The sequence below is a fragment of the Balaenoptera physalus genome (genome assembly GCF_965194825.1).
Source record: "Balaenoptera physalus genome assembly, chromosome: 15".
In the NCBI taxonomy this organism is placed as follows: Eukaryota; Metazoa; Chordata; class Mammalia; order Artiodactyla; family Balaenopteridae; genus Balaenoptera; species Balaenoptera physalus.
In genome coordinates, this window is record NC_138894.1 from 89,685,798 (window position 1) to 89,710,581 (window position 24,784).

General features: G+C 47.9%; 2 protein-coding genes across 4 annotated transcripts in view; one reads left to right on the forward strand and one right to left on the reverse strand.

Annotated features, from left to right (window-relative positions):
- LOC309643282 (uncharacterized protein) overlaps nucleotides 1-24,784 on the forward strand; it is a 437,652-nt gene that overhangs the window by 92,985 nt on the left and 319,883 nt on the right. The window lies entirely within an intron of this gene.
- The window catches only part of LPIN1 (lipin 1), a 219,891-nt gene that overhangs the window by 59,304 nt on the left and 135,803 nt on the right, over nucleotides 1-24,784 (reverse strand). Inside the window, exon 23 of one of the 3 annotated variants that reach the window (XM_082425900.1) lies at nucleotides 10,314-10,422. The exons of 1 other annotated variant lie outside the window; for it this stretch is intronic. In XM_082425900.1, the coding sequence (XP_082282026.1) occupies nucleotide 10,422 (1 nt within the window). In that variant the 3' untranslated portion in view covers nucleotides 10,314-10,421. Of the gene's footprint in view, nucleotides 1-10,313; nucleotides 10,423-15,718; nucleotides 15,738-24,784 lie in introns of those variants that run through there. One more of the 3 variants, XM_082425889.1, reaches the window with a different exon arrangement.

The window sequence follows — 24,784 nt, forward strand, 5'->3', positions numbered from 1 at the left end:
ACCTCAGATCCCCATCAGTACAAATGAGAATCTGCAACACCAATGTTATTTCCTTGCATCTTTAGCGCACATCAAGAAAGAACCACTCGATTACTCCACAGGTGGCACTAAAAAGCTACTTTGAAATACAGGAGCTGGACAGGAATGGCTCTGCTCATCAATCCGCTAAGCAACGCCGTCACACACCAGCCTCACGGCCACTGGGATTCAAGTTCACACCATGGGGAAGACGACAGACTACCACGCAGCGTGGACCTCGGAGTATCTGGTGATGGGTCCAACCAGGATTATAAAAGACACAAAGAAGAGTGTGGCCCCCGCTTCCCGGGATGATGGGAGGCTGGGGCCAACGGTAAGAGGAAAAGCAGGCTTCCTGATGGGCTCACAGCATCACCACGAGGCCCCAAAGGCCTTTGCCAAGCATCCTTGTGTCAGTTAACCAGGGACCCTGTAGGCAGTCGACACAAGCTCAGCTGGAGGGGAAATGTCACACAGCAGATCAGCTCTACCTGTCAGTTCTGGTTCCAGAGACAGACAGCCTTTCTGAACATTGCTCTGCTAAGTGGCAAAGCCACTACCTCTTACATTTTTTAAGAGATAGGTCAAAAAAGACGTTCTAAACATGAAAGCAATGGCTGTTATCAAAAAAGAAAGAAAAATAGATTCAACAACAAAACACGTTAAACCCCACAGGTCAAAAAAATTCCCCAAACAAAATTAAAAGACAAATGACAACCTAAGTAGGAAAATATTTGTAATTTAGCAAACATGAATACAGGGCAATTCATACAAATTGATGTAAAATGTACATCTTTTTTAAAGAAAAAGACATTCCCAGAAGAACTATAAGTGGTCAATAAGCATTTCTAAAATGTTTATCCTTACTGCTTACCAGGAATGCAAATTAAAATAAGGTACCATTTTTTGCCTAATTGGCAAAAATGATCATTTTTCTCTTTTCAAGATAATACTTAGCACTCTTGAGAGTGCCACAATGCCGGCTGTGAGAGAGTAAATTCCAGGAAAGCAGTTTAGCAAAATGTATCAAAAGCCCTAGCAATGTTATCTTCTTTGATCTAGTAATTCACTTCTGGGGATCTGTCCTAGGAAAATCACCAGAAATGTGGATAAAGATTTATATTCCAGCGTCTTCAATATACTGTCGTTTATAATACCTAAAAACAAACAAACAAAAAGAAATGCAAGCAACCTAAATAGCAAAAAGAAAAAAAAACTTAATAAATTAAAGACAGGGTAAGGATAAATATGGTGGAGACATATGATAGAATATTGAAAGGTATCATATTTTCAAGAATTATTTGGTGACATGGGGAAATGTTCAGAATATAATGTCAATTTAAAAGGCAGGCTCTGATATTCTTTTAGAAGAAAATATTATACAAACATATATACACACACAGTCATAAATTCACTCACATGCTCATAAGACAGGAGGAAACACTAAAATACTGACAATGATCGTCTCTGAGTGGCACATTACAGATGATTTTTGTCCTTCTTTAGATTTTTCTGTATCTCCCCAATTTTCCAAACGAACACAATATACATATAATACATGTATAATATATAAATATATCATACATACATTCATTTTTATCATCTAAAAAAAGTGTTTTGAAAACAAAATGTGATGATGAACAGTGCCACCAATTATTCCCTCCCTGCATCCATGCCCTTGGGCAGCAACCACCACACAGATTCTGAGCCAGGTAACTTGGTCAGCGGGATGTTAGCCGTTTTGACACAAACAGAGGCTAAAAGGCGCTCACACGCTGGAGCCTGTCTAAACTGGCTGCTCTTGGATCCTAAGACAACTACCGTGCGACAGAGCCTGGGCTTGTCCGTGGCGTGATGAGACACAAACTGCCCCAGTGCCCCAGCCGCAAGCCAGCTAACCTCGAGAAACAGCTGCCTAGCCAACCAGAAGCTCACCACTGATGCAGAAAAACCACCCAGCTGGTCCCAGTCCAAATCGCCAACCCAGGGAGTCCTCAAATAAATAAGTTGTTGTTGTTTTAATCCACTAAGATTTGGGGTGGTTTGTTATGCAACAAAAAATAAATGACATAGAAGAAAACATACTCTAGTCGTAAAATGGGGAAATCTTGGGTTTCTCCATTGGATACTTTATTTGACCTCTCACTGACTCTGTTTTTTAATCTCTAACATGAGAATAACACTACGTGCTTCACTGGCTAGTTGTGAGAATCAAATGAGTTAATGTACATGAAAGCATCTGACATAGAGTGAGGCTAATGAATCTGAATTACTATTAATTGTTAGGAATTGTTAAGAAAAAAGAAACAGTTAAGAACGTTAGGAATAGATGAATCAGGATACGTCTATCTCCACAGTGCAGGAGTGGGCTAAAAATATTATTTTAGTAGTCAAAGGACTTCATTATTATGAGCAAAGGATAAAGCCTGGGGCTGGAAATTGGGAGCATGAGTTTTACACCCTAACTCTCCCACTGACTTGGAATGTGACATAGGATGCTTTTTTTATATAGCCACTAACTCGTAAGTGGTGGTCCCTCAGGTCCGAGCCAATTGCAACAGAGCAAGGGAAGAGCTCTAGCCAGGGTTATTTCGGATGTAAAGCTTGAAGTCCATCTTCTTACCTGGACTTTTACAAATTAGTTTCAAACTACTTCTGCCATTCACAGCCCATCCTACCCCATAAGCTGAGCACTTCAGCCAGATAAAACATCCCAATATTCTCGAGACAGAGCACATGCCTGTTGTACCTTTCTTATGCTGTTCCTCTGCCTGGAATGTCTTTTCCTATAATCAAATTCCCATGCATCCTTCAAGACCTACCCGAAGGAAGTCTCCTCTGAGCTCCCAGACAAAAGTATCTCCTTCCCTTCCATTCCAACAGCTATAGATTTTCGGTCAGGTTCTCTAGAAGCAGGGACTAAGTCAGGGATCTTTGTGCAAGTGATCCATTAAGGGAGGGCTCTCAGTAAGATCCTTATGGAGGAGAGGGAAGCAGATGGGACAGTGGAGAGAGCTAAGCAAAAACTGGGGCTCAGCTGAAGCCTATGTGGACTGTAAAAGAAACCCTAGAGTTGTCCTACCCTGAGGCAAGGGGTCAGTCTAGTCTTCTGTATCCCGAGTTAACCTTTGGCTGGAACCCATCCTCTGGGGGAGAGCATAACCTTGCAAGCATTGCCAGGGCTGCACCCACTTATCCAAGGCAATTCTCAAGAGAAGGAACTATCAGGTAAAAGGGATCTACATGGGCATCAACAAGGCAGTCCAACCCTTCACCACTCACATCCCTTGCCTCTCATATTAAGTTCACTCTATTAAGGCACAGCTTCTTCGGGATTCTGATTGGGCATACTTCCTGGGGAAACTTACAAGACAGGGGCTGTTGCGTTGTTCCCAAGGTCGTATCTGAAGTTCATCATCTCCTTCCTCCACCACCCACACTGTTTCCCACCATGTTAGCTAGCACTGCTGACCTATGTGGATTTTCCTGAGGCAGAGGGAGACCCGACCATCCCCTAAGGGGGCCTGAGCCCCTATTAAGCCATAGCTGTGGAACTTGCCCATTTAGTGTCAAAATCGAGTGTGGGAGTGCCAAGAGATGCCCAGGGGACCAACTCAACGCCAAACATATTTCCCCTGCCCTCTTTGTAAAGCAGCAGCCCCACTTCCTCATGATGAGCACAGCCAATCACCTCTACCAGTAGAGGAACTCCTTTCTTTGCCTGATGATTATTGGCACAAAGAGCCCAAAATGGCCAGCAGATGCTGTAGCTTTAAGTCTATGGGTTTTTGTTGTATTCCTTGGTGATGACATTGCCACTCTGGGACCCAAGACCTCTAGACCCTCAGAGCCCAAAGTTGCCGAAGTGACAGGAAACATAAATTCCCCAAGTGGGTCATTAGGGGGTGATGGTGAGCAGAGCCACTCCTGCTCCCATCTTAGTTCCTGGACCCATGTCATCTATCTATTACACAGCGTGTCTCACTCCAGGGACTATATTTGTGTCTGTCTTCTAATGCCCCCTTGTCCAAGGGCTCCTTGGGGGCCAGGTCTATTTTCATTGCTCCCTGCACATATCATAACTCACAGTGCCCAGCATACAGTGAGGGTGATGAGTAAAGAAGAAAAGCACTTTCTTACACCGCATACAGCATGCCTCTGGATGGCCAGACTCACCTTCCTCCAACAGAATATCAATTCTCTGGTCCTAAAACCTGACACAGGGACAATGGGTCAGAATGGTAAATTAGGACCATCCCAGGATACCTGCAAAACAAATGGCTACCCAATTTGGGATAGTTCCTTGAAGACCTGGCAAAATTAAAAATACCAGCAGCAGCACATGTGTGGTTGGGAAGAGGGAGAGGGAGGCAAAAGGCCAGGGTTTCCAAGGTAAAAAATCAGACTTTGAAGATGAAACCCATTTCCCTGCCAGGCAAGACTCCCCTATGTGGGATTTGGGGCTAAGAGACCGTCACCTGGGATCACAGCAATGTCAGGTCTCTGTCCCCAGGACCACATCTGTTTGGGCTCTGGGAGTGGGAGATACGATGGGTGGGCAGAAGGAGTGACTATAGAGAACGCTGGACAAGGACCAGCTCCCCTGGCCACAGCCAACACTGGATATCCTGCCTTGGCCAGAAGGGACCTGGAAAGGAAGCAGACACAGAACAATTGGGAAAGGTCGAAAAACCACAGGAGTCTGATGAATAAAGCCAAGAGGCTGCCCAGTGATGCAACTCATGGGAGACAAAAAAAAAAAAAAAAAAAAAAAGAAGAGAAAAGAAAAAAATAAATAAGAAAATAAGAAAAAAGAAACTTCCAGTCCTACCCGGGAGCATTCATCCTTCAGCTTGACCTTCCAGGAATCTGCTGACAAACACAAAGTGTTTTGTGTGACTTTCTGCCTGGGTCCTGGAATGACTGAGAAGGGGAGGAAGGCAGGGAAGGGGCTGGAGTGGGTGGGGGAGGCAGGGGGAAGGGGAGGGCCGGGGACCGGGGGAAACCTCGTTCCCAGCACGGTGCGTTGTTGGGCGCCATCTGCTGGTGGCCTGGGGAACCACACCCATCTCCCTGCCCAAACAAAGTAAAACAATGTTTCAGAGAGAAGGTACATGTCAGAGGAGAGCATCAAAAATCTGCCTCTGATGAGCCAGATGCTTCCATGTACCTTGAATGTTACGTTCCCGTTAGGTGAGAATTGCTCTGCTAGTTTTACAGATGGGAAACTGAGGTTCAGGGAGATAATTAATTTCACAGAGGGCAAGACGATGAATTTGCTGTCATTGAAAAATCCATCCTCTTTCTGAACTCATAGAGCCTGGAAGAGTTCCTGAAGCATAAACGTTCTCTGAGTGAATGACTGGACCAGGCTTCAGTAACTGGGTCTTTTTGTAATTTGTCTGTATGAATCCAACAGAACAGGAAAAACTAAATGCAAAAATAAGAACAGCAGCTGTGTTTGTCAGTGGCGCTCAGGAAATGCCCGGGGCTTTATCACCCTCCAAGATTACAAACTACTTCAAAGCCTGGGAGGGGTTTGATTCCTTTTGGACCTCTGCCTAGCCCTGAGCTGTTCTGGAGGGGCCACATTAGGAAGGAGGTCAAGCTGCACAGGCAGGGGCCGGATTAAAGGGACTCCAACCAGTCCTAGGTGGCCGGTGGCAGCCACCACTGAGGGTTCTGAAAAACCATTCACTATTGCGACAGCTTCACCCGCTTTGTTTCCTGTCCCAGACTAGGACCCTTCTTCCTCTCCAATGTCTGTTGATGTTCAGGCTCATCAAGTCTCTTCATGCTGGGCCCTACCAACCGTTCCACTCATTCCCCCCCCAATAACCACCCCCCCCCCACACACACCCGACCTTCCTATAAACACAGAAGCAGACCTACTATCCATACTCCTATACACAGGCAAAAACTGCACCAGTCATGGACTCCGGCACAGAAACCTCAACATCCCCAAACACACTGGGATCTGTCACATCTTTGAATCTTTGTAGTACTTCTCTTCCTCTTGTTCTCTCTGGCTGGGATGACTCTCCTTCTCAGGCAAACTCCTATTCAACCTTCAAGGCCCATCTCCAATATCACCCCTTTGTGAAACCTTCCCCCCCAACCCCATTCACTCTTTAGTTGTTCCCTTATCTGAACACCCAGAGACTTTTTTCATATTTTACTACCATACATAAAGCACTGTCTTCATCTGTGCATGCCCTAGATAGAAGTAGATAACTTGGTAAGTGTTCACTGAATGAGTACAGGAAAGAATGAGCACAAGCTTCTTATAAACCCTCTGAGAAAAAGAAAAAGAGTCAAAGCAGAAGGGAACCTGCACACCACCAGCCACTAGATCCCAGCTTCAGGACCAGGCAGCTCTCAGCCCTTGGTCTGGAGCCTCTCGGCGAGGGGAGCTGACTTTCTGGAGGGGGAGGGGAAGTGGGACGTTCCTAACTTGTGGAGGAACAATACACAGCTGGTCAGAGAGAAAAATGACCCTCGTGTCAGCAGCATGTCAGAAGTACTGAGATCTAGAAGCTTCTGCATCCAGCTCAGCTCCTGTACAAATGTGGTCCAGCACTGGGCATTCATTTCTTGTGCTCAGGCTCTGATCTCTCTTTATGTTTACCTAGAAAATGGGATTTCCCGCGTGCCCAAGCTAGGAAGCAGCACCGTTCCCTCATTTCTAAATGAACGGTTTAAAAATAAGAGGACAAAAATGACCCAAACCAGTGGTAAATCTGCTCGTCTGAGATCTTCATCCCTGTCCCAAGGCCCTGAGCCCTAGATTACGATGATCCCGCCCAGGAAGGGAGAAGAGCAGCGACAGCTAGTGACCATCCACTGTGCACCAGCTGCTTGACCCGCACAAACGGCTTCAAGGTAGATGTCACCATGCTCTTCTGCCAGATGAGTTCAGAGGCTCAGAGAAGCAGAGCAACTTGCCCAGGGCACCCAGCTTGTCAAGTGGGGCAGCCGGCCGCACTCGAGGGGGTGGCTCTCCAGCGCCTCGCCCACTGCACTGCAAAGACAGCCTCCCACGCACACTGGGGGCTGGGGAGCAGGTAGCAGAGCCAGCTGGCTTCCTTTGCTGCTTGCCCTCTAAATGACCCCCTTTCAACTCTTTATCCCACGTGGGAAGGACATGGACTCTACAGAGGGTTTGAGGGAAAGCTCCATCTACTCAGGGAAAACTGCAGAGAGGAAGGCAGAAGCTGAAGCCTTTGTTCTCCTTTGGATGAGCAAGCGTACCCACCGCGGACCAGGTGTGCCTGGCCCTCCCCTTCACGGCGCTGCGGGAGAACCCGCACTGCCCACACCTTGACTGCGGGGCAGTTTGTCAGGCCTTGGGAGTATAACCCTGGTTTAGGGTTGCACATAGGTGCACTACCACTTTTTTACCAAAGCTTGGCAAAGGCAGAGAAGTGAGAAGGTCATATATTACAGGATGTGAAACTAAGTTTCAGGCTAGCAACCCTCGATCAGCCTTCCTCAACAGTATCGTTATGGAGCATGTCAGAAACACTCACTGTATAAGCCAAACACTGCCTCATTTCTTTGGAACACAAAGGCAAAGAAAAACACCGAGTTATGATTCTTACTGCAAAAACAAATGGCACATCAAAAAGGCAGGACTTTCCCTCTGGGAGAGCAAGATGCCTAGCAGTGGCACAGAGATTTGCACCATTATTTCTTACTTATTTATTCATTAACAAAAGTGCGTTGGGTGATTACCAGCTCCCAGGCACTGTCCCAGGCCCTGGAGATGCAGCAGGGACAAGATGGACAAAATTGCCCCTCTGAATGCAGCTTACATACAAGTGGAGGAAGACAGACAGACGAGGCAAGCTCGCAAAGCACAGGCAACATAAAAAGGTGATGCACACTGCAGAAAAGATACAACGAAGCAGGCAAGGGAATGAGAAGTGCAGGCGGCACCGTGCAGAGCACCAGCTCCCACAGTGCCACTCCCCTAAGGAGCTTCTGGAAAAGGATGGATAGAGGAAGGCTTCCCAGAGGGGGTGACCTTTGAGCAATATTGGCCAGCAGACCGGGGGCAGGGAGGGTGGTCATTTCCGCCAACAGTCAAAGGCCCAAGTGCACACGCAGACAAACGTCCTTAGGGCTGTTGACTAGCTGAACGTATTAGTCAGCTCAGGCTGCTGTAGCAAAACACCATAGACTGGGGGCTCAGACAACAGAAATTCATTTTCTCCCAGTTCTGGAGGCTGGAAGTTCAACATCAAGGTGTCAGCAGGTTGGGTTTCTTGACGCTTCTCTTCTTGGTTTGTAGATGGCCACCATCTCACTGTGTCCTCACGTGCTCCTTCCTCTGTACCCACACATCCCTGGTGCCTCTACATGTTCAAATTTCCTCTTCTTATAAGAACGTCAGTCATACTGGATTAGGGATCACTCTAAAGACTTCATTTTAACTTAACCACCTCTTTAAATGCCCCATCTGCAAATGCAGTCATATTCTGAAGCACTGCGGTTGGAACTTCAGCATATGAACTTGAGGGACATAACCCCTAGCTTCTCAAGAAACAATTTCCCATGGACAAAGAAGAAGAAGAGGTGGTGTGTGTGTATATATATGTGTGTGTGTGTGTGTGTGTATACACACACACACACACACACACACACACACACACACACACACACAATGGAATATTACTCAGCCACAAAAAAGAATGAAATGTTGCCATTCGCAGCAACATGGACGGACCTAGAGATTATCATACCAAGTGAAGTAAGTCAGACACAGAAAGACAAATATTATATGATATCACTTATAAGTGGAACCTAAAAAATAATGCAAATGAATCTATTTACAAAACTGAAACAGACTCACAGAAAACAAACTTATGATTACCAAAGGGGATATGGAGGGCAGGAGGGGTAAATTAGGAATACGGAATTAACACATACACACTACTATATATATAAAATAGATAAGCAACAAGGATTTACCGTATAACTCAGGGAACAATGTTCAGTATCTTGTATTAACCTATAATGGAAAATAATCTGAAAAATATATATATGTAGAAATGAATCACTGTGCTATACACGTGAAACTAACGTGATATTGTACATCACTATACTTCAATTTAAAAAAGAAAGAAATTTAAATTGCTCCCCAAAAAAAAAGTTCCCCTTGACCCCTTCAGAGCAGAAATCCTCAAAGTGGTCATCCAAATTCATTGCTTCCATGTCCTCATTTCCATTCTTCCGAAAATGTTCTTCTTAGGATTCTAAAGCCTTCCACGGTGCCAAGTCCAATGGACCCATGTATCCAACCACCCAATGGGCATCCTAAATTTAATGTGTCCAACATGGAGTTAAGTGGGCTCCTCCCTTTGCCTTTCCTAATTCGCTTTATCTGCTACCACCGTCTTGCTAGTTTAACCCCAAACACAGGAAACACCCTTGATTTCTCCTTTTCCTTTAAGCCTCCCATCTAAGCAATCAAAATCCCTCTGGCTCTACGTCCAGAATATTTCCTAAACCCACCTGCTGCTCTCGGCCCCATCACCCCTTCCTTGGGGGAAGCCTCCGTCCACCCGATCCTCCCGTTCACTGTTGCCCTCTGTTACTCATCCTTCCCACCACCTCCCCCGCCCCCTTAAAATACCTCAGTGACTTCCCCGTGCTCTCAAAACAAACCCCACCTCCTCCCCATGGCTTAGGCAGGTCCTGAGCCATCAGCCACCTGCCATTTTCTCTCGGCTCCCGTCATGTCCCTTCCCTCCCCTGCTGCCACACTGGCCTCCTTTCACCGCTCTGAGCACACCTGGCTCTCTCCAGCCCCAGGTCTCTGTACTTGCTGTTCCCTCTGCCTGGAAAGCCCTTTCCCCAGCTCATCTCATGGGTGAATTGTTCTCACCCTCAATGCTCAACTTTAGCACAGACCTTAGCCGGTCACCTCTCCAAAGCAAACACTTCCCCCACCCGGCCCCTGCAATAATTCTGCCTCGGGGCTTCCCTGGTGGCGCAGTGGTTGAGAATCCGCCTGCCAATGCAGGGGACACGGGTTCGAGCCCTGGTCTGGGAAGATCCCACATGCCGCGGAGCAACTAGGCCCGTGAGCCACAACTACTGAGCCTGCGCGTCTGGAGCCTGTGCTCCGCAACAAGAGAGGCCGCGATAGTGAGACCCGCGCACCGCGATGAAGAGTGGCCCCTGCTCGCCGCAACTAGAGAAAGCCCTCGCACAGAAACGAAGACCCAACACAGCCATAAATAAATAAATAAACAAATACTTTAAAAAAATAAAAAATAATTCTGCCTCACCTCCAGGTAGCACCTTTTAGAGCATCCTCTTGATTACACTGCTACTGTCTGTACTTCAACTACAAGGGCAATGCCACGGCAGCAGGGACCTGGTCTCCTGTCCCTGGACCTGTGCGAATAGAAGAAGGAGCCACAGCTGAGCAGAGGCATCAGCAGGAGACGTGAAGAGAAGCATTGGGGTCTAAGTGCTCACACGGCATCATCCTGGACCAACACACGTGGCCGGCCCTCAGAATGTTCTAGCCTCCAATGACTCAGGCCATTCAGAGGAGGTGTCTCAGGAGGACTTTAGTCCCGGCCACCTGAGATGCATTTCCCTCTCAGCATTCGGGAAAGACCCACTCAACCAAAAACCTTTATCTTTGCAGGAATCCCTGCTCCCTGGCCCCAACTAACAGGACAAGAATTTTCTCCATTGTTTGGTGTTGCGATTCTCCCTAAGACCCTCCATTAGCTCCTTATCACCTACAGGCACTCCAAGCCGTTGTATCCAGCCCAGATTGCCCACTCTGGCCTCATCTCCCACCACCAGCTCAGAGGGCCTGTACTCCAGGCATATAAACCCCAAGACTTCTGCATGCCCCACCTTTAGGCTTTTGCTTACACTTGTTCCCTGAGCCTGGATTGCTTGCTTCCTTTTTCTCCATCTCTCTAGAATTAAGCACTTCTTCCGAGCTAGTCCCACACCTCTATATTGATATTTCCCTTTTGAGCCTCTTACAGCAAGTCTCTTGGATCGATGGATACCAGTTTACTCCACTAGATGGTTGTAAGACCCTAACACCAAACTAAAGTTGTTACTAGAGTATGATCCACCATGAGTCACCACAGGAAACATGGCTGGGGCAGGACAGCTGAGACGGATGCCACAGTAAAGATCTTACAGGATGGGGTGGAACCCAGTATGGGGATGCCAGCCGGTGTAGGAATAGAAGTGGACTTGGAGTCAGGCAGGGAGCACTGTTCAAAACCCACCTCTGACGCTTCTTAACAAGGCAGACTTGAGCAAGCCACCTCCCTTCATCCCTAAGCAAGATCATGAACCCACGTGGTAGTTTCATGTGACGATTAAATGAGATCATGTAAAATAGCTGGTGCCCAATCAGAGTCAGTAATTGCCCATCCCTCCTCCCTCCCCTCCCTGGCCTCCCCAGGACTCTGCCGTGAGGCACGCTGACATTTTGTGACCTCTCTGCCTCTATCTCCTGCTCTCGGCTCTGACCTGAATCTCTCAGGTCTGAGGGATACACTTTGGGTGATGTCACCCCAGCCTTCCCCAGCTTATTCCCATCCATAGACTTCACTGTCCCAGCCCTGCCCCTGCTCACCTACCCTGATGCTGGCAACCACATGAGATTTCAAATCTCAGACACAGGTTTAAGTTCCAGCTCTGCCGCTCACAGGTCGTGTGATCTTAGACTCAGCAAAACATGTCTACGTGGGGTGGTATTTATCCCCTCACCAGCCATGCGTTCAACCCTCTGGCTGACGTGTGAATGTTCTCTGTGACCTGCAGACCCCACGCTCATGGTTGTTACTTGGAAGTCAGGAAGGGCGTTTTCTCCACTGTTCTCGTATCTGTGAAATTTAGGTTACTTGGCCAAAATTACAGACCGTGTCCTGTTGTATGATCCCTTAGGATAGTCTATCTATCTGCCACTCGACGGTGGGTTTCTTACAGGTGGAGATGGTGTCTTCTCTCTGTCTTCCCCTTCCTTGGCACAGAGAAGATGCTCAGAATAAGTTTGTCGTGGGCGTCAATGATTCGCCGACTAAGTGACTCCAGTTTAACCGAACCTGTCTTCCAACATCTCTAGGCCCATTTTTTTCATCTGCAAGATGGAGGGCACATGGCCCCAAGAGGCAAATGTAGTGAAGGTTTTCTTCATCCCTCTCCTTTCCTTCCCTCTCCTTCATCCATCCCTTTCCTTCTGGAATTCTCCTCTGGACAGGTGCCCCACCTCCTGCCCAAGCTCCAGGGGTTCTCATACCCCTCGAGGTGCCTCTGTCCAAAGGAAAGCCTGTAGATGAACTACGTGCTCAGTGTGTGAGCTTGTGACATCAACGCCTCACGGAATGTCTCATCAGGTGCAGTTCATGTGACTTACCTGATGGCTCACCTGTCCAGGACTATCCACGCTCACTGAGAAAATGAATCACTTGGGGTTGGGGGCTAAAGGAGATCAGAAGCCTAAGTATTCTAAGCTGGTGAAAATTCAGACACCGAAACCACGGATAGGAAGCAAGTTTCTTCCAGGCTACACTCAAATCCGCACCCCAGAGGAACACGGCTGAGAACAGACTATGATGTTTTCCATCCATCCAAATACCTACCGGGGTACAGTTCAAGCCCAGCCACTTCCTAGCTCTGTGACCAAGGGTAGGTTAATTTATCCCCTTGAGCCTCAGTTTCCTCATCTGTAAAATGGTGACAACAATACCTATTTAAAGCATTACTAGGATGATTAGAATAATTAAATAGATATATTAAATAAAATCAATAAAAAGAAGTAGATATAATAACTAAATACATAGGATAATTAGAAACAGAAACCCATTCTATAATGAGTACATTATTTGCCTGCATAATAAATACTCAATAAATGAAATTAAATTTAGCATCTTGACTCTAGACTCACTTTTTGTGTGACTTTGGTCAGGATCTTTATTTTCTGCACCCTAGAGTTTTCATCTGGAAATTAGAAACAACTTCCACCCAGCAATGCCATGGTGAGTGTAATGCGATATCGTAGACGTGAAACCATCAAGCCTGCCACGTGGCAAAATGTAATTTCCTTCCACGGCTTCTCTGTTAGACAGGAGCTGGGGAAAGCAGGAAGGTGAGATCATGTGTCCCTCCCTGCAGCACCAGGAGCCAAGGAGCTGCCCAAGTTTGATTCTGGGATTCCACTTGAGCCCCGAAGCAATTCTTAGCAATGATGATGGTGTGTGATGTTCGCCCCACCTACTATGTGCTAGGTTCTGAGAAAACTGTTTCCTGGCTCCGTCCCAGGCTAGCTCCGGAAAGCAGAAGTTTTGTGAACGACAAACCTGTCCACAGGAGCTGGAGATCCTCCCGGGGAAACAGATCGCCCCTTCTCGGGCTGCCAGGCGCCCTTCCAGGGAGCGCAGGGCACACAGCTGCAGCTGGAGGCCGGCCGGGCCAGTGCACACTTGCCCAATTGTGTCAGGAACCAGTAGGAGAAACAGTGTCCGCTCTGAGATACACAATGCTGCTGTCAGCCTCCCTCTTCAGGTGCTGCCCACAGGGCACCTTTCCAGGGACCACGAGAGCTGTTCCTAATGCGTTCACTGCAGGGTGTCAGGACCTTCCCACGGGTCTGCTTTTTGCTTCAGTAAACTAGCAGATGGCATTCAGGTAACAGCAATAATAGGTGATGCCTTGAAAGGAACTTCCAGAGCCACCTATTTTAGCTCCATTTTCATCGTGAGAGGCCACTCTCCTGCCGGTCGTCATCCCAGATGTTATTGGTAATAGGTATACTTTGTCCTCTTCGTACATAAGAGGAGAGAATCATAGACTCTTTGAGCCAGAAGGAAACTTAAAATTCACCTAACCAGTGGTTCTCAAACTTTAGGTTATACGAGAACCACCCCCTTCCAAAGGGCCTGGGGAAACAGATTGCTGCACCCTGAGCCCTGAATGCCTGATTCCAAAGGTCTGGGGTGGGACCTGAGAACACACATTTCTAATGACTTCCCAGGTGGTGCTGAGGCCGAGGCTGCCAGCCCAGAGCCCGCGCTTGGAGAACTGTGGTCCAGCCCCATCAGTTAACTTAATGGTGGAGAAACAGGAGCCCAGAGAGGGGAAGGGACTCTCCGGGGGTGACACCAGGAGTGAGGGGGTCGGCTCCTGACATGCAGGGCAGTCTTAGCCCGCCCACCCAGGGCCCTTCGAGCTTGTTTTTGCTGTGTAATTACCGGTGATACTCTTGTCTCTACCACTGGGAACTACTAACAGAAGTTAGGGTAGGGATTGCCTGGGATCTGTCCAATGTTTTCAGAAAATGGTCCCCAGATTTCTCAGGGGAGGAAAGAGCCGGGGCGATGGGGAGGGCTGGTGGCTCAGCGTGGCTGGGCTGGGGGCAGTGGGCCGGGAAGGCGTGGCCGGTGAGATCCATTCCAGCCCGACCCCGCAGCCCACCCGGCCGGGCCCCAAGCCTTGCGAGAGATTCCCTGTCCGTACCTCCTTCTCTGCTCACCTGTCCCTCCATTTACCACTGAGCAGCGTGGCTCAGGGAAGCTTGCCCCACAGCAGGTCAGAGCCAGTGAAGAGACAGATCCGCACAATCTCCGTGCAGAGAAACTCAGCCCGCTTTGGCACCGCCTTTGGGCTCGAGTCCATTATACACACGGCCTTCATTCCCCTCACCTTGAGGGCGGTCTCGAGCATGAGGTTTATAATAAGCCGAAGCACCTCTCACGATGCCTGGTTTATAACACGTGCTCCAGTCATCACTTCACCCCTTGTAGTTCTAACCCTGGGCCAAATGGTGACTCATCAGATTTTTATACGTGCTGAAGACTGTGCCACACACAGAAAAAACAGCAGAGAATTAGAGATGCCTTCTCTGACGAGGTGAAAACTCTGAAAAATGCCTTCGGAGGCTGTTCTGCAGAGCTGACGGGAGCTGGTCCACTTGGGTAGGAGAAAGGGCCCATGGCGTTAGCATCTCCACCCTTTCTGGGGGTCGTTAAGGGTTTGCAAGAGCCTTTTAAATCTAGTCTGTTTTCAACCTCCTTCACGTGTCCCCTGCATTCAGGACCGGCAGCCACTGAGCCACTGAGGCCAAAAGACCAGCCCCATCAGTCTTTAGCAGGAGTTAAACATAAATCTTTAAGTTAAAGGGTCCAAAGATAAGAAAGGAAGCTACCAAAAAGCAAAAAAAAAAAAAACCAGATGGGACCAGCTGGGAACAAGGTGGTGACGAATATGACCTCCAACAGACCCCGTCTCATTATACGCTGATTTGACTACATCAGCATATTAAATGACACACCTACCGGCGACCAGGGCCAGACATTAAGGACCAAAAAAGGATAAAAAGGGGGTGGCACCCCTCTCCCTCGAAAAGCCCCGCCCCTTCCCCATAGACTAATGCATATGCCTCCCCATCATTAGCCTCACTCCTCCTCCCTTTGTCTTTACTCTTTAAATTAAATTCCTCTTGCCACGGGGGCAAGAAATTGCTCTGTGAACTTAGTTCCCGCTTCTCCATTTTTTGGCCACTGAATAAAGCCTGTGCGGCATTGATCTCAGCTTCAGTTTCATTATTCCGGCTGCTCCTACCCAAACGGAAAAAGAACCCTTTCCACCAACACAGAGAGCCTTGGCCGGGCTAGGGCCCGAGCAGGGTCCATAAGATTTAATTCCGTACCAGCTTAGCCTGGGGAAGAAACGACCTGCGGGAGAAAACAGAACACGGTAAAATCAAGTGATTGCACGAGTGTGGTTTATCAGTTCAGTCTAGCAACCAGGAGATATGAATGTTGTCCTGTGAATTTTGTCCTTCCCTGACTTGGGTTTTTATGTAGAAACTACTTTTTGTTCAATCTACGTACATTAATTCATTAAATAGTAATAGCTAATACTTAGAATGCACTTAATAGGTGCCAGGAACTGCTTCAAATGTTCACAAACATCAATTCATTTATTCAGTCTGCACAAGCTACAGGTATCCTCCCCATTTTAAAGGCGAAGATGCTGAGGCACAGAGAGGTTAGGTAACTTGCCCATGGACACACAGTTAATTAGCCCAGGCAGTGCGGCTCCTGAGTCATTGCTTCGAACCACTACTTACATGCCCTGGGCTACCCTCCCAGGATTCCAGTTATCCCTCTGCGTGTCACAGGAAATCATAATTACTGATGTACTTGTTGGTCTGTCTCTTCAACACCCCCTGCCACCAGTCTAAAGCTCCTCCTAGCCTTTGATTTGCTCATTGTGTGATCATTAGCTGTGCGTGAGAGCTTGGCACGTGCCTGGTGTCATAGGCCCACAGCAAAAGTTGAAGGGACAAATGCAGGGGTGAAGAGATTATGGGAGAGCAAATTCGCATATCAGTTTGAAAAAAAATACAGTGCAAGAAGATCTAATATTGATTGGAAAAATCCTCTATGTCAGAAAATTTATATGTATGTTATTATTTTTCATCTGCAAAACAAGCCGGTGAAGAAATATCAACCTAATTTTACAGATGAGGAATGAAGGGGTTAAATAACATGCCCAAAGCCATTATCCCAGTATTCCCCAGGGTCAGAAAAAAAATTGTGAAAGTCTCTGACCTGGGAATAAAACAGATTACTAGGTGTTCTTTCTAGAGCATCCTTTCAAGATATCTAAAACTTCTGTGCTTCTTTGTGCTATTTACTACTCTGTAAACTGTAGAAAACTGATAGTAATGCAAATAATTCTTGTCCATGGAAATGCAAATGAATTTTGGTCCTTGGAGTCGCAACTGATTATTGCCCTGTGGACACTGAATTGGTTTGCATTTATTTGCAAATTCATTTCCCAATTCCTGACTGCCTGTGTTTGTGTGTTCCTTGAATTCTCCATTGAACCTGTTTTTACATTTTACTGGTTCCCTCATTAATTAATGAGTTAAATAAAATTCTTGGCATGTATTCATTATGTATTTCCATGAAAGTCTTGATTTTACCTTTATTTTAATTTTAGCACCAATTAGGATTCAAATCCATGTTTGTTGGTTCTTTCCGATTAATTATACACACACATACACATATGTCACCGCTGATCACAAGTTCTTTATCATAAAACTCTTTGTCAAAGGCAAACTAAGCTTGGCTAAAATGTCAAAGCAACACATATTTAAATAGGCCTTTTAAAAATTGTATTTTTCAGTATTGTCTATTAAGGACTGAATTAGAAAGGTTTGATTTGAGTAATGCGGCAGGTCACTCTCGGGGGCAGCCCTGGGTTCCCACTATAATATGTACCCCAGTCCTCTTTATTCTGTTCAGTCTTTGTTTCTGTGCTTGCCTGCCTCCCTCTCCACCAAATCCAGAGGGCACGAGCCACGTATTTTCTTCTGTTTCTCCTACCCTACACTGTAGCCCACAGCAAACCAACACATGGTCAGGGCAAAAGAATTCAGGGTGGATTGAATCGAACTGAACTGAACTGGGCCAGCCTCCAGCATCTACCCAGGAATCCTTACCTTCCCACAAAGCCAGGTCTTCGAGAACTGTCTTCCAGAGATGCTATCCTGAGAAACCTGGGGGAATCCCAGATTTTTCTCCCAGTAGGGTGACCAGAAGGTTATCAAGGCAGGAAAAATGGCTGCTGCCATCAGCAGACCCCGGGGTTAATAGGTCCGGTGCCCCTACCCATCTGTACACACACTAAATGAGACGGTGTGGCTTTAATGGAACAAATTCTGGAGTCAGCTCCCGACTCAAGTCCTAGCTACACCAGCCTATGTTTCTCTGAGTTTCAGCTTTATCATCTGTGATGGTTAATTTTTCTGCATCAACTTGGCTAGACTATGCCTGGTGCCCAGATGTTTGGTCAAACACTAGTCCAGATGTTGCTGTGAAGGTATTTTTTTAGATGTGATTAACATTTAAATCAGTAGACTTTGAGTTAAGCAGAGGACCCTCCATAATGTGAGTGGTTTCATCCAATCAATTGAAGACCTTCGGAGGCAAAGACTGAGGTCCCCTGAGGAAGAAAAACTTCTGCCTCCAGACTCCCTTTGGACTTGAGCTACATCACCTCTTCCCTGGGTCTCCAGGCTGCCAGCCTGCCCTGCAAATTTCAGACTTGCAGCACCCACAACTCTGTGAACCAATTCCTCTCTCTCACTCTCCCCCTCCCTCGACCTCTTTCTCTCTCTGCCTTTCTCCCTTTAGATAAAAAAATATTAAATGACAGTCCAGGGGTGAACTTGCAGGACGGGGCTGTCTTGGATATTACAGAACAATAAAAAATGTACTTTCATAGACCCAGCGAGAGCCTATCCTACTTGGCTATTGTCCTGCAGATAAATGAAGGGCCAGAGGAAACTCTAATGCATCACAGTGAATTCTCTGCTCTCCGCTCTGTGTGACCACCTCACTTCCAATAGGTGTCTGCACCTTTGCCTAAATAAACAGAAAACCAACCGGAGAGTGGATATTTGCCTGGGATGAGGTGGTATCAAATCCATAACCCACCTGAAATGTTGCACAACTGAAAAATGAAAGATGATTCTAAAACCTGATCTCTTCTGAGGACCACTTTACCAACCGCAGACAGGTCAGTGAGTGAGTAGGCTGTTGGGATAGTGTTTGGATGTTTTACGTCACCCATAGTCCCCCAGGCTATTCCATCTGATCAAATGCAGACTGAAACCAAGAGGGTGCCTGCTGCCACCAGACTCTGCATTCACATCGAATTGCATGTGTGTCTACGAGTGCAGCTGTCCTCCTGATGGGGACGTCACTCCCCAAGGTGTGAACCCACCCCCTCAGTTCCTATCACTATTCCATGTGTACCACCAAAAGCTCTGATGGGAAAAAGCAAGACAATAATTAACTCCAAGGCCACATTTCCCCTCTTCTGAAGATTCACCTTTACTCTATTTCACTTTGTACATAAGTTCAGCCATATAGTCTAATACAGCCCTGGAGAGATTGTACACTGGGCCCAAATATACATTAAAGAATGTTCTCAGGGGCTTCCCAGGGGGCGCAGCGGTTGAGAACCTGCCTGCCAATGCAGGGGACACGGGTTCGAGCCCTGGTCTGGGAGGATCCCACATGCCGCGGAGCAGCTGGGCCCGTGAGCCACAGTTACTGAGCCTGCGCGTCTGGAGCCTGTGCTCCTCAACAAGAGAGGCCACGACAGTGAGAGGCCCGCGCACCGCGATGAAGAGTGGCCCCCACTTGCCACAACTAGAGAAAGCCCTCGCACAGAAACGAAGACCCAACGCAGCCATAAATTAATTAATTAATTAATTAATAAAAAAAAACAGGGGCTTCCCTGGTGGCGCAGTGGTTGAGAATCTGCCTGCCAATGCAGGGGACATGGGTTCAAGCCCTGGTCTGGGAAGATTCCACATGCCGCGGAGCGGCTGGGCCCGTGAGCCACAATTGCTGAGACTGCGCGTCTGGAGCCTGTGCTCCGCAACAAGAGAGGCCGCGATAGTGAGAGGCCCCCGCTTGCCGCAACTAGAGAAAGCCCTCGCACAGAAACGAAGACCCAACACAGCCATGAATAGATAAATAAAAAAAAAAAAAAAAAAAAAAAAAAAACAAATGGATGCCATTATTTGGCATCTATATTTATAATTTACAAAAAAAAAAATAGAATGCTCTCAAATATGGACACTAAATTGTTTCCCATTTTTAAAAATCCACACAGGAATTAAAGGCCAAAGAAATCGAATCTAAAATAATTCTCCTTTCAAATGTCTCATTCTACTCAGGATTAGAGAAAGAGGTCCTGATGGAAGTAGATTCTGGATGGATTTTTTCTGAAGCGGCTGCTTCCTGAGCTCCTTCCAATCGAAGGGATGTGATTTTTTTTTTTTAACACTTGCAAAGGGGCAGAAATCCAAAGCCAAGTCTCTCGTATGCCCCATTTTTCCAAAGATCCATGAAGAACCACAAGATTACCTCAGCACCACCCCTCCCCCCCCACAAATGTTACAAAACCCTAGCAAATCCCTAGCTCTGTGAAAATTATGGTGGCGAGACCAGTTCACTGCACAGTTCAGCACTCAGCCAAACACCACTACAGGTTTCAGAAATTTCTGTGAGAGGACAAGAAATGGAAAATACATGGAAAAAGTTCAATCTGCTTGGTTTCAGCTTCAGCAGAATCCCTGTGAGTCTGGCCATTTGTTGGTCGCGTTGTTTTTCCAGAAGCACAAATTCAGCAGGAAGCCTTCACCTTGGAGGAGGTTCGCGCTGATGGCTGCAAATAGACTGCTTTTCACAAAGTGACATTTGAGACACTGCCGTCTTCCTGAAAACCTGAGAAATTTGAAGTCTCCGCATTTATTAGAGGCTCCCTTCTGCCTCTTAAAGTCTCTTCATTTCTGTTTCCCCAGGTGTTCCTGGCACCCCCAGTGCCTAACCATGTATCACATCAATCTCTGCTCCCTCAGCAGAGCATACCACATTTATTTGTAGCGTTTTGTTTCCTGACAATTCCGTTTTGGTTTTTTTTCTCTGCGTTACTCAAGAAGATGGAACCACCCTCATAAACAACTCCTTCCCCCGGCTCACAAAGGTCTTTATCCTTTTGTAGATAAAATCCACCATCACGCTGCTGTGGTTGAACCCACTGTCTGGGTCTTTCAAATCTTTAATAATCAGAGTTTACGATGTGAGCACTTCCGAGCAAGCCGAGCCCCACCTCCCTGGAGGATGGAGATCCAGAGACTCAGATTCAGTTGGTCTGGGGCGGGACTTACACATCAGTGATGTTTAAAATACCACCCCCCTCCCATTAATTCTAACATGCAACCAAGGTCGAGGATCTCTGATGGTAGGACCTCGAAGGTTCTCTGTTCTAAGACTTCTCACCAGCATCAGCCACAGCTGCACTTCTGATGGGGGCACACAGCTGCAGCCTCCCCAAGGACAACGGAGGCCCACAGGGTCTGTAAACGCTCTGCCTCCCCACCAAGAATCTCCTTCTCTTCATGTAAAACTTGCAAAGTTTATGCTCAGAGATTCCCAGCCAGGACGCACCAAAATGTATCAATTACTCCTCCTCCGTTCTGCACGAAGAACTAACAGGCCTGTAGGAACCAAATATCAGGGTTTTTTTTTTTTTAACCTGGACAAGGTGTCCACAGCCCCCTCTCTCCTGGAAGAACAGGAGAAGAGCTGGGATGGAGATGACCTGGATCTGAGCCCAGATGAGGCTCCGCCTCCCTCTCCTCAGGTGTGGAGTTGCTGGGAGCCCACCTGGCCAGCCTTGGGCTCAGAGGTTGAGAGAGGAGCGGGCAGAAGGTGGGTCCCCCCGCTCACACGTTTTCGGAGCTGGGCTCCGGGGGCCTCTGAGAGGGTCTGAGACTTGTTCAGCCGGAAGTGAGGCGCATCCTGGCGCAGGGGTCTCTCTGAGCGGACCCGCCCTTCCTCCTCTTGCGGTTTAGGCCTCGGTGACAGGCAGCCAGGCGTCCCTGCAGGGGAGGGGGAGGGGAAGCAGCTTTGAGGGAGGGGCCAGGGCCTGTGTCTGAAAGTCTCCTGTCCACCTCGTTGGGGACAAAACGTGTGTCCAGCTGGACGCCTTACCTGCCGCCCGTGCCAGCAGGTGGCGTGTCCTCGGGGCTGAACCACACAACGCGTCTCGGGCTGACTCTTCATCTGCCGGGTCCCTGCGCTCGGCTGGTCCTGTTCCCCTGGGCTTACAGGTGGGGGCTCCTCCGGACACTCGCGTTCGTGTCGGACATCGGAATTCATCCTGGGTTCCGCCCCAGGGGCCCCAGGTCCCTCTCCTCGAGCCGTATGACCGCCCAGCTCAGGGTCCTCCACATCTCCTCCGGGAGCTGCCCCGATAGTCTCTAGTGAGTCCCTTGGCCCGGCCCATCGCTCTGGCCCATGGCGTGACCGGCACTCAGGCCACCCCTTCCTTCATTCGAATGGCCACCAACTGCACGTGAGGCAAGACCAGACCCTCTGGCCTGGCCACACCGTGACGTGGCCACCTCTCGACCGTGTCTCCACACACTTCAAACCCCTCCTTTAACCACATCAAGTTCATAAAGCTGCTCCCACCCCACTGCTTCCCGGGTGGAAAACATCTAGGCATCACTTGAGACTCAGTCCAGGTACCTCCCTAACACCCACCGTCCCCGCCCCCAGATAAACTTGCCCTTCCCTCCACGCTGCCACCCCCGCCTAGGACCCTGGACGTTTCTATCGCTGCACCTGCCCCACCTCAGCACACAATTTCTTAAACATTCATCTCCTCCTGACCACGAGCTCCTCGGAGCCCCTGGCACCTGGCATTTTATCAGGCGTATAGTGGGTCTGCAATGTATTTTACTCCTTCTATTGTCTGGCTGGCTCTATTGTCGAGTACTAGCTCTAAGGTACCAGACACCACTCTGATTGATCCATGAACACTCACTCTAGGCATAAAGCAGCTAATAAATAAATGGATTGGTGCTCTTGAGATTTGGTCACTGGATGGAATAAAAAGGATTATCCTTGAAGAGTTTGATGAGTGAAGAAGCCTTGTCCCTTAGGAAGAGTGGAAGCATGGAGGGGAGGGGAGGCGAGTGCTGGGTCTAGTCTCCGCAGGTCGTTTCTCTCTCCTCTTCCTGCTTCTTTCCTGCTCCTCCGTGTTGCTCTTTTTGTTTCTTTCTCACTTTATTTTGTTGGCGTCCTTTTATAATTTTCATCTGTTTTACTGAAACCATAATAATATATTCACATAGTCCTAAAAGTCAAAGAGTGTTACTAGGAGACACAGAACCAAAATCTAGCCTGGCCTGTCCACCACACACATAGCCATTCTGCTCCTTGGAGACGGGCCTTTCCAACTCTTTGAGCTGTTGATTCTGGTATTTAATTTTTTCTATTTCTAAATAATATGAACGTACTATAATATTTGCATTAACCAAATTTAGATACTACTTATTGACTTACTATGATAGATGAAGATTTTATCTTTCATATAGCCTCTTTTCCCATCCCCAAACCTCCTAGTATAAACGCCATGGTATTTTGTATTTCTATAACTTTTTACTTTTCCTGGGGCTGAGAGCTGCTCCTTTTTTATTGCTTATCATTCTTTCAATGTAGTTCTAATTCCTCCCTTCTCCAGAAAAAAATGTTATGGGAGAACAAAGCTTCTCAGTAGCATTTTTTCACATTGTCAAATACCTCTCTCCTTTTTTCTCCTTCTTTAACAAACAGAAAAAGAAAACATAGAACTCAGGATGAAACACCACTTCTCCTAAAGCACAGTGACCTCGCTGTCACAGGAGGCCTGGGCGGCCACCTCCCTCCCCAGGACGGCTCTGCCATCATGCTCCTCTCCAATCAGAATCTCTTCCCTCAACTGTTCTCTCGTTCTGTGGATCAGTTAGGTAGCACTAGCTGCTGTCGCAAATAAACCTCTGAATCTCAGAGGTTATCACCATGGAAACTTATTTCTCCCTCTGCAAAGTTCATCTGCGTATTTGGCAGGTGGCCTACTACAGAGTGATTCAGGGATCCAGGTTCCTTCCATCCTGTGGCTCTGCCCCGGAGACCTTCGCTTCCAGTGACGCAGAGAGACAGGGAATGTGAAAAAGGCACACCTGTTTTTCAACTGCTTTGGCCCAGAGGTGGTCAGATCACTACCGCTTTTAGTTCCGTCGCCAAGATGGGGGTGACACAGCCCCACCTAGATGTGGGGCTGGGGAACTTGGTCCCGGGGAGGAAGCTGCTTTTCAGCAACGACTCTCCAGGACAGCAGGGCTCTTCGAAGGACAGCTAACCACCTCTGCCCTACCTCCGAAAGCTCAGGGTCTCCAAATGCCCTGTCCCTGCCCCATTTTCACAGGAAGTCCAAAACCAATTAACATTTCCAGCAGGATATTATACAGCAGGAATTCAGCAACGGAACACGAGTGTCATTCCTTTGTGTTGCTAGGCTGCTGAAACACATCTGTGGCAAACAAAGAACAGAAGGCCGAAGACGAGTGCCGTTCACTCGCTCCCATGCCCCAGACGCTGTTTCCTCAGTTCACGCTCTGGTGCGTCCAATCGGTAGGTCTCATGGTGCCTGGCGGGTCCTCCCGTGCAGCCCAGAGTCAGTGTCTTTGGCAGGAGTTTCAGTGACACGTGCTCCATTCGCCCACCCAAGCAGAATTGGGTGCTTGCAGATATTTCCGAATTGAAAGGTCAAGCTCTGCTTGGTGAGAGGCACAGGGCCTGGGTTGCATTCATCTCTGGTCGAAACAGGAAGTGCTTACCCCGTTTTTCAAAACGTGTTAGCTCGAAAAGGCACTGTGGCGCACACAATGGTTCCACCCTGAGTAATTTGTGGAAGATGCTTCAGGTCTTTCTCACGGCCTGTTCCCTGCTCTGTGTCCTCTTGTCTCCACCAGCTCAGCCAGGACACGTGTTGGTGCCTCTCTTGTGTGCAGAGCTCTGGGCACACGGAGGGGTTGCTCTGATCTTTGCCCACTTCACCTCCATCGCCCCAGGGGCCACCCATACGCCTGCCACTCTCGGTGGGTGCAGTGGGACAGGGCCTCTTAACACTTGAGGTCATGCTAGATTTGGAGACCCCAGTTCCTGCTCTGCCTTTCACTCATCAGAGGACCTTCGACCAATCACAGTCTCTCGGAATGTCAATTTTCTCCTCAGTAAAACAGAGCGAATGTAAAAAGTGATCTGAGACAGCAATGACAATAAAATTTAGGATTGTGCCATGTCCAAAGCACAGACATGCCCATAATTCTGTGCCATTATTTGCTTCATGGCAGCCGCGTGGAGCC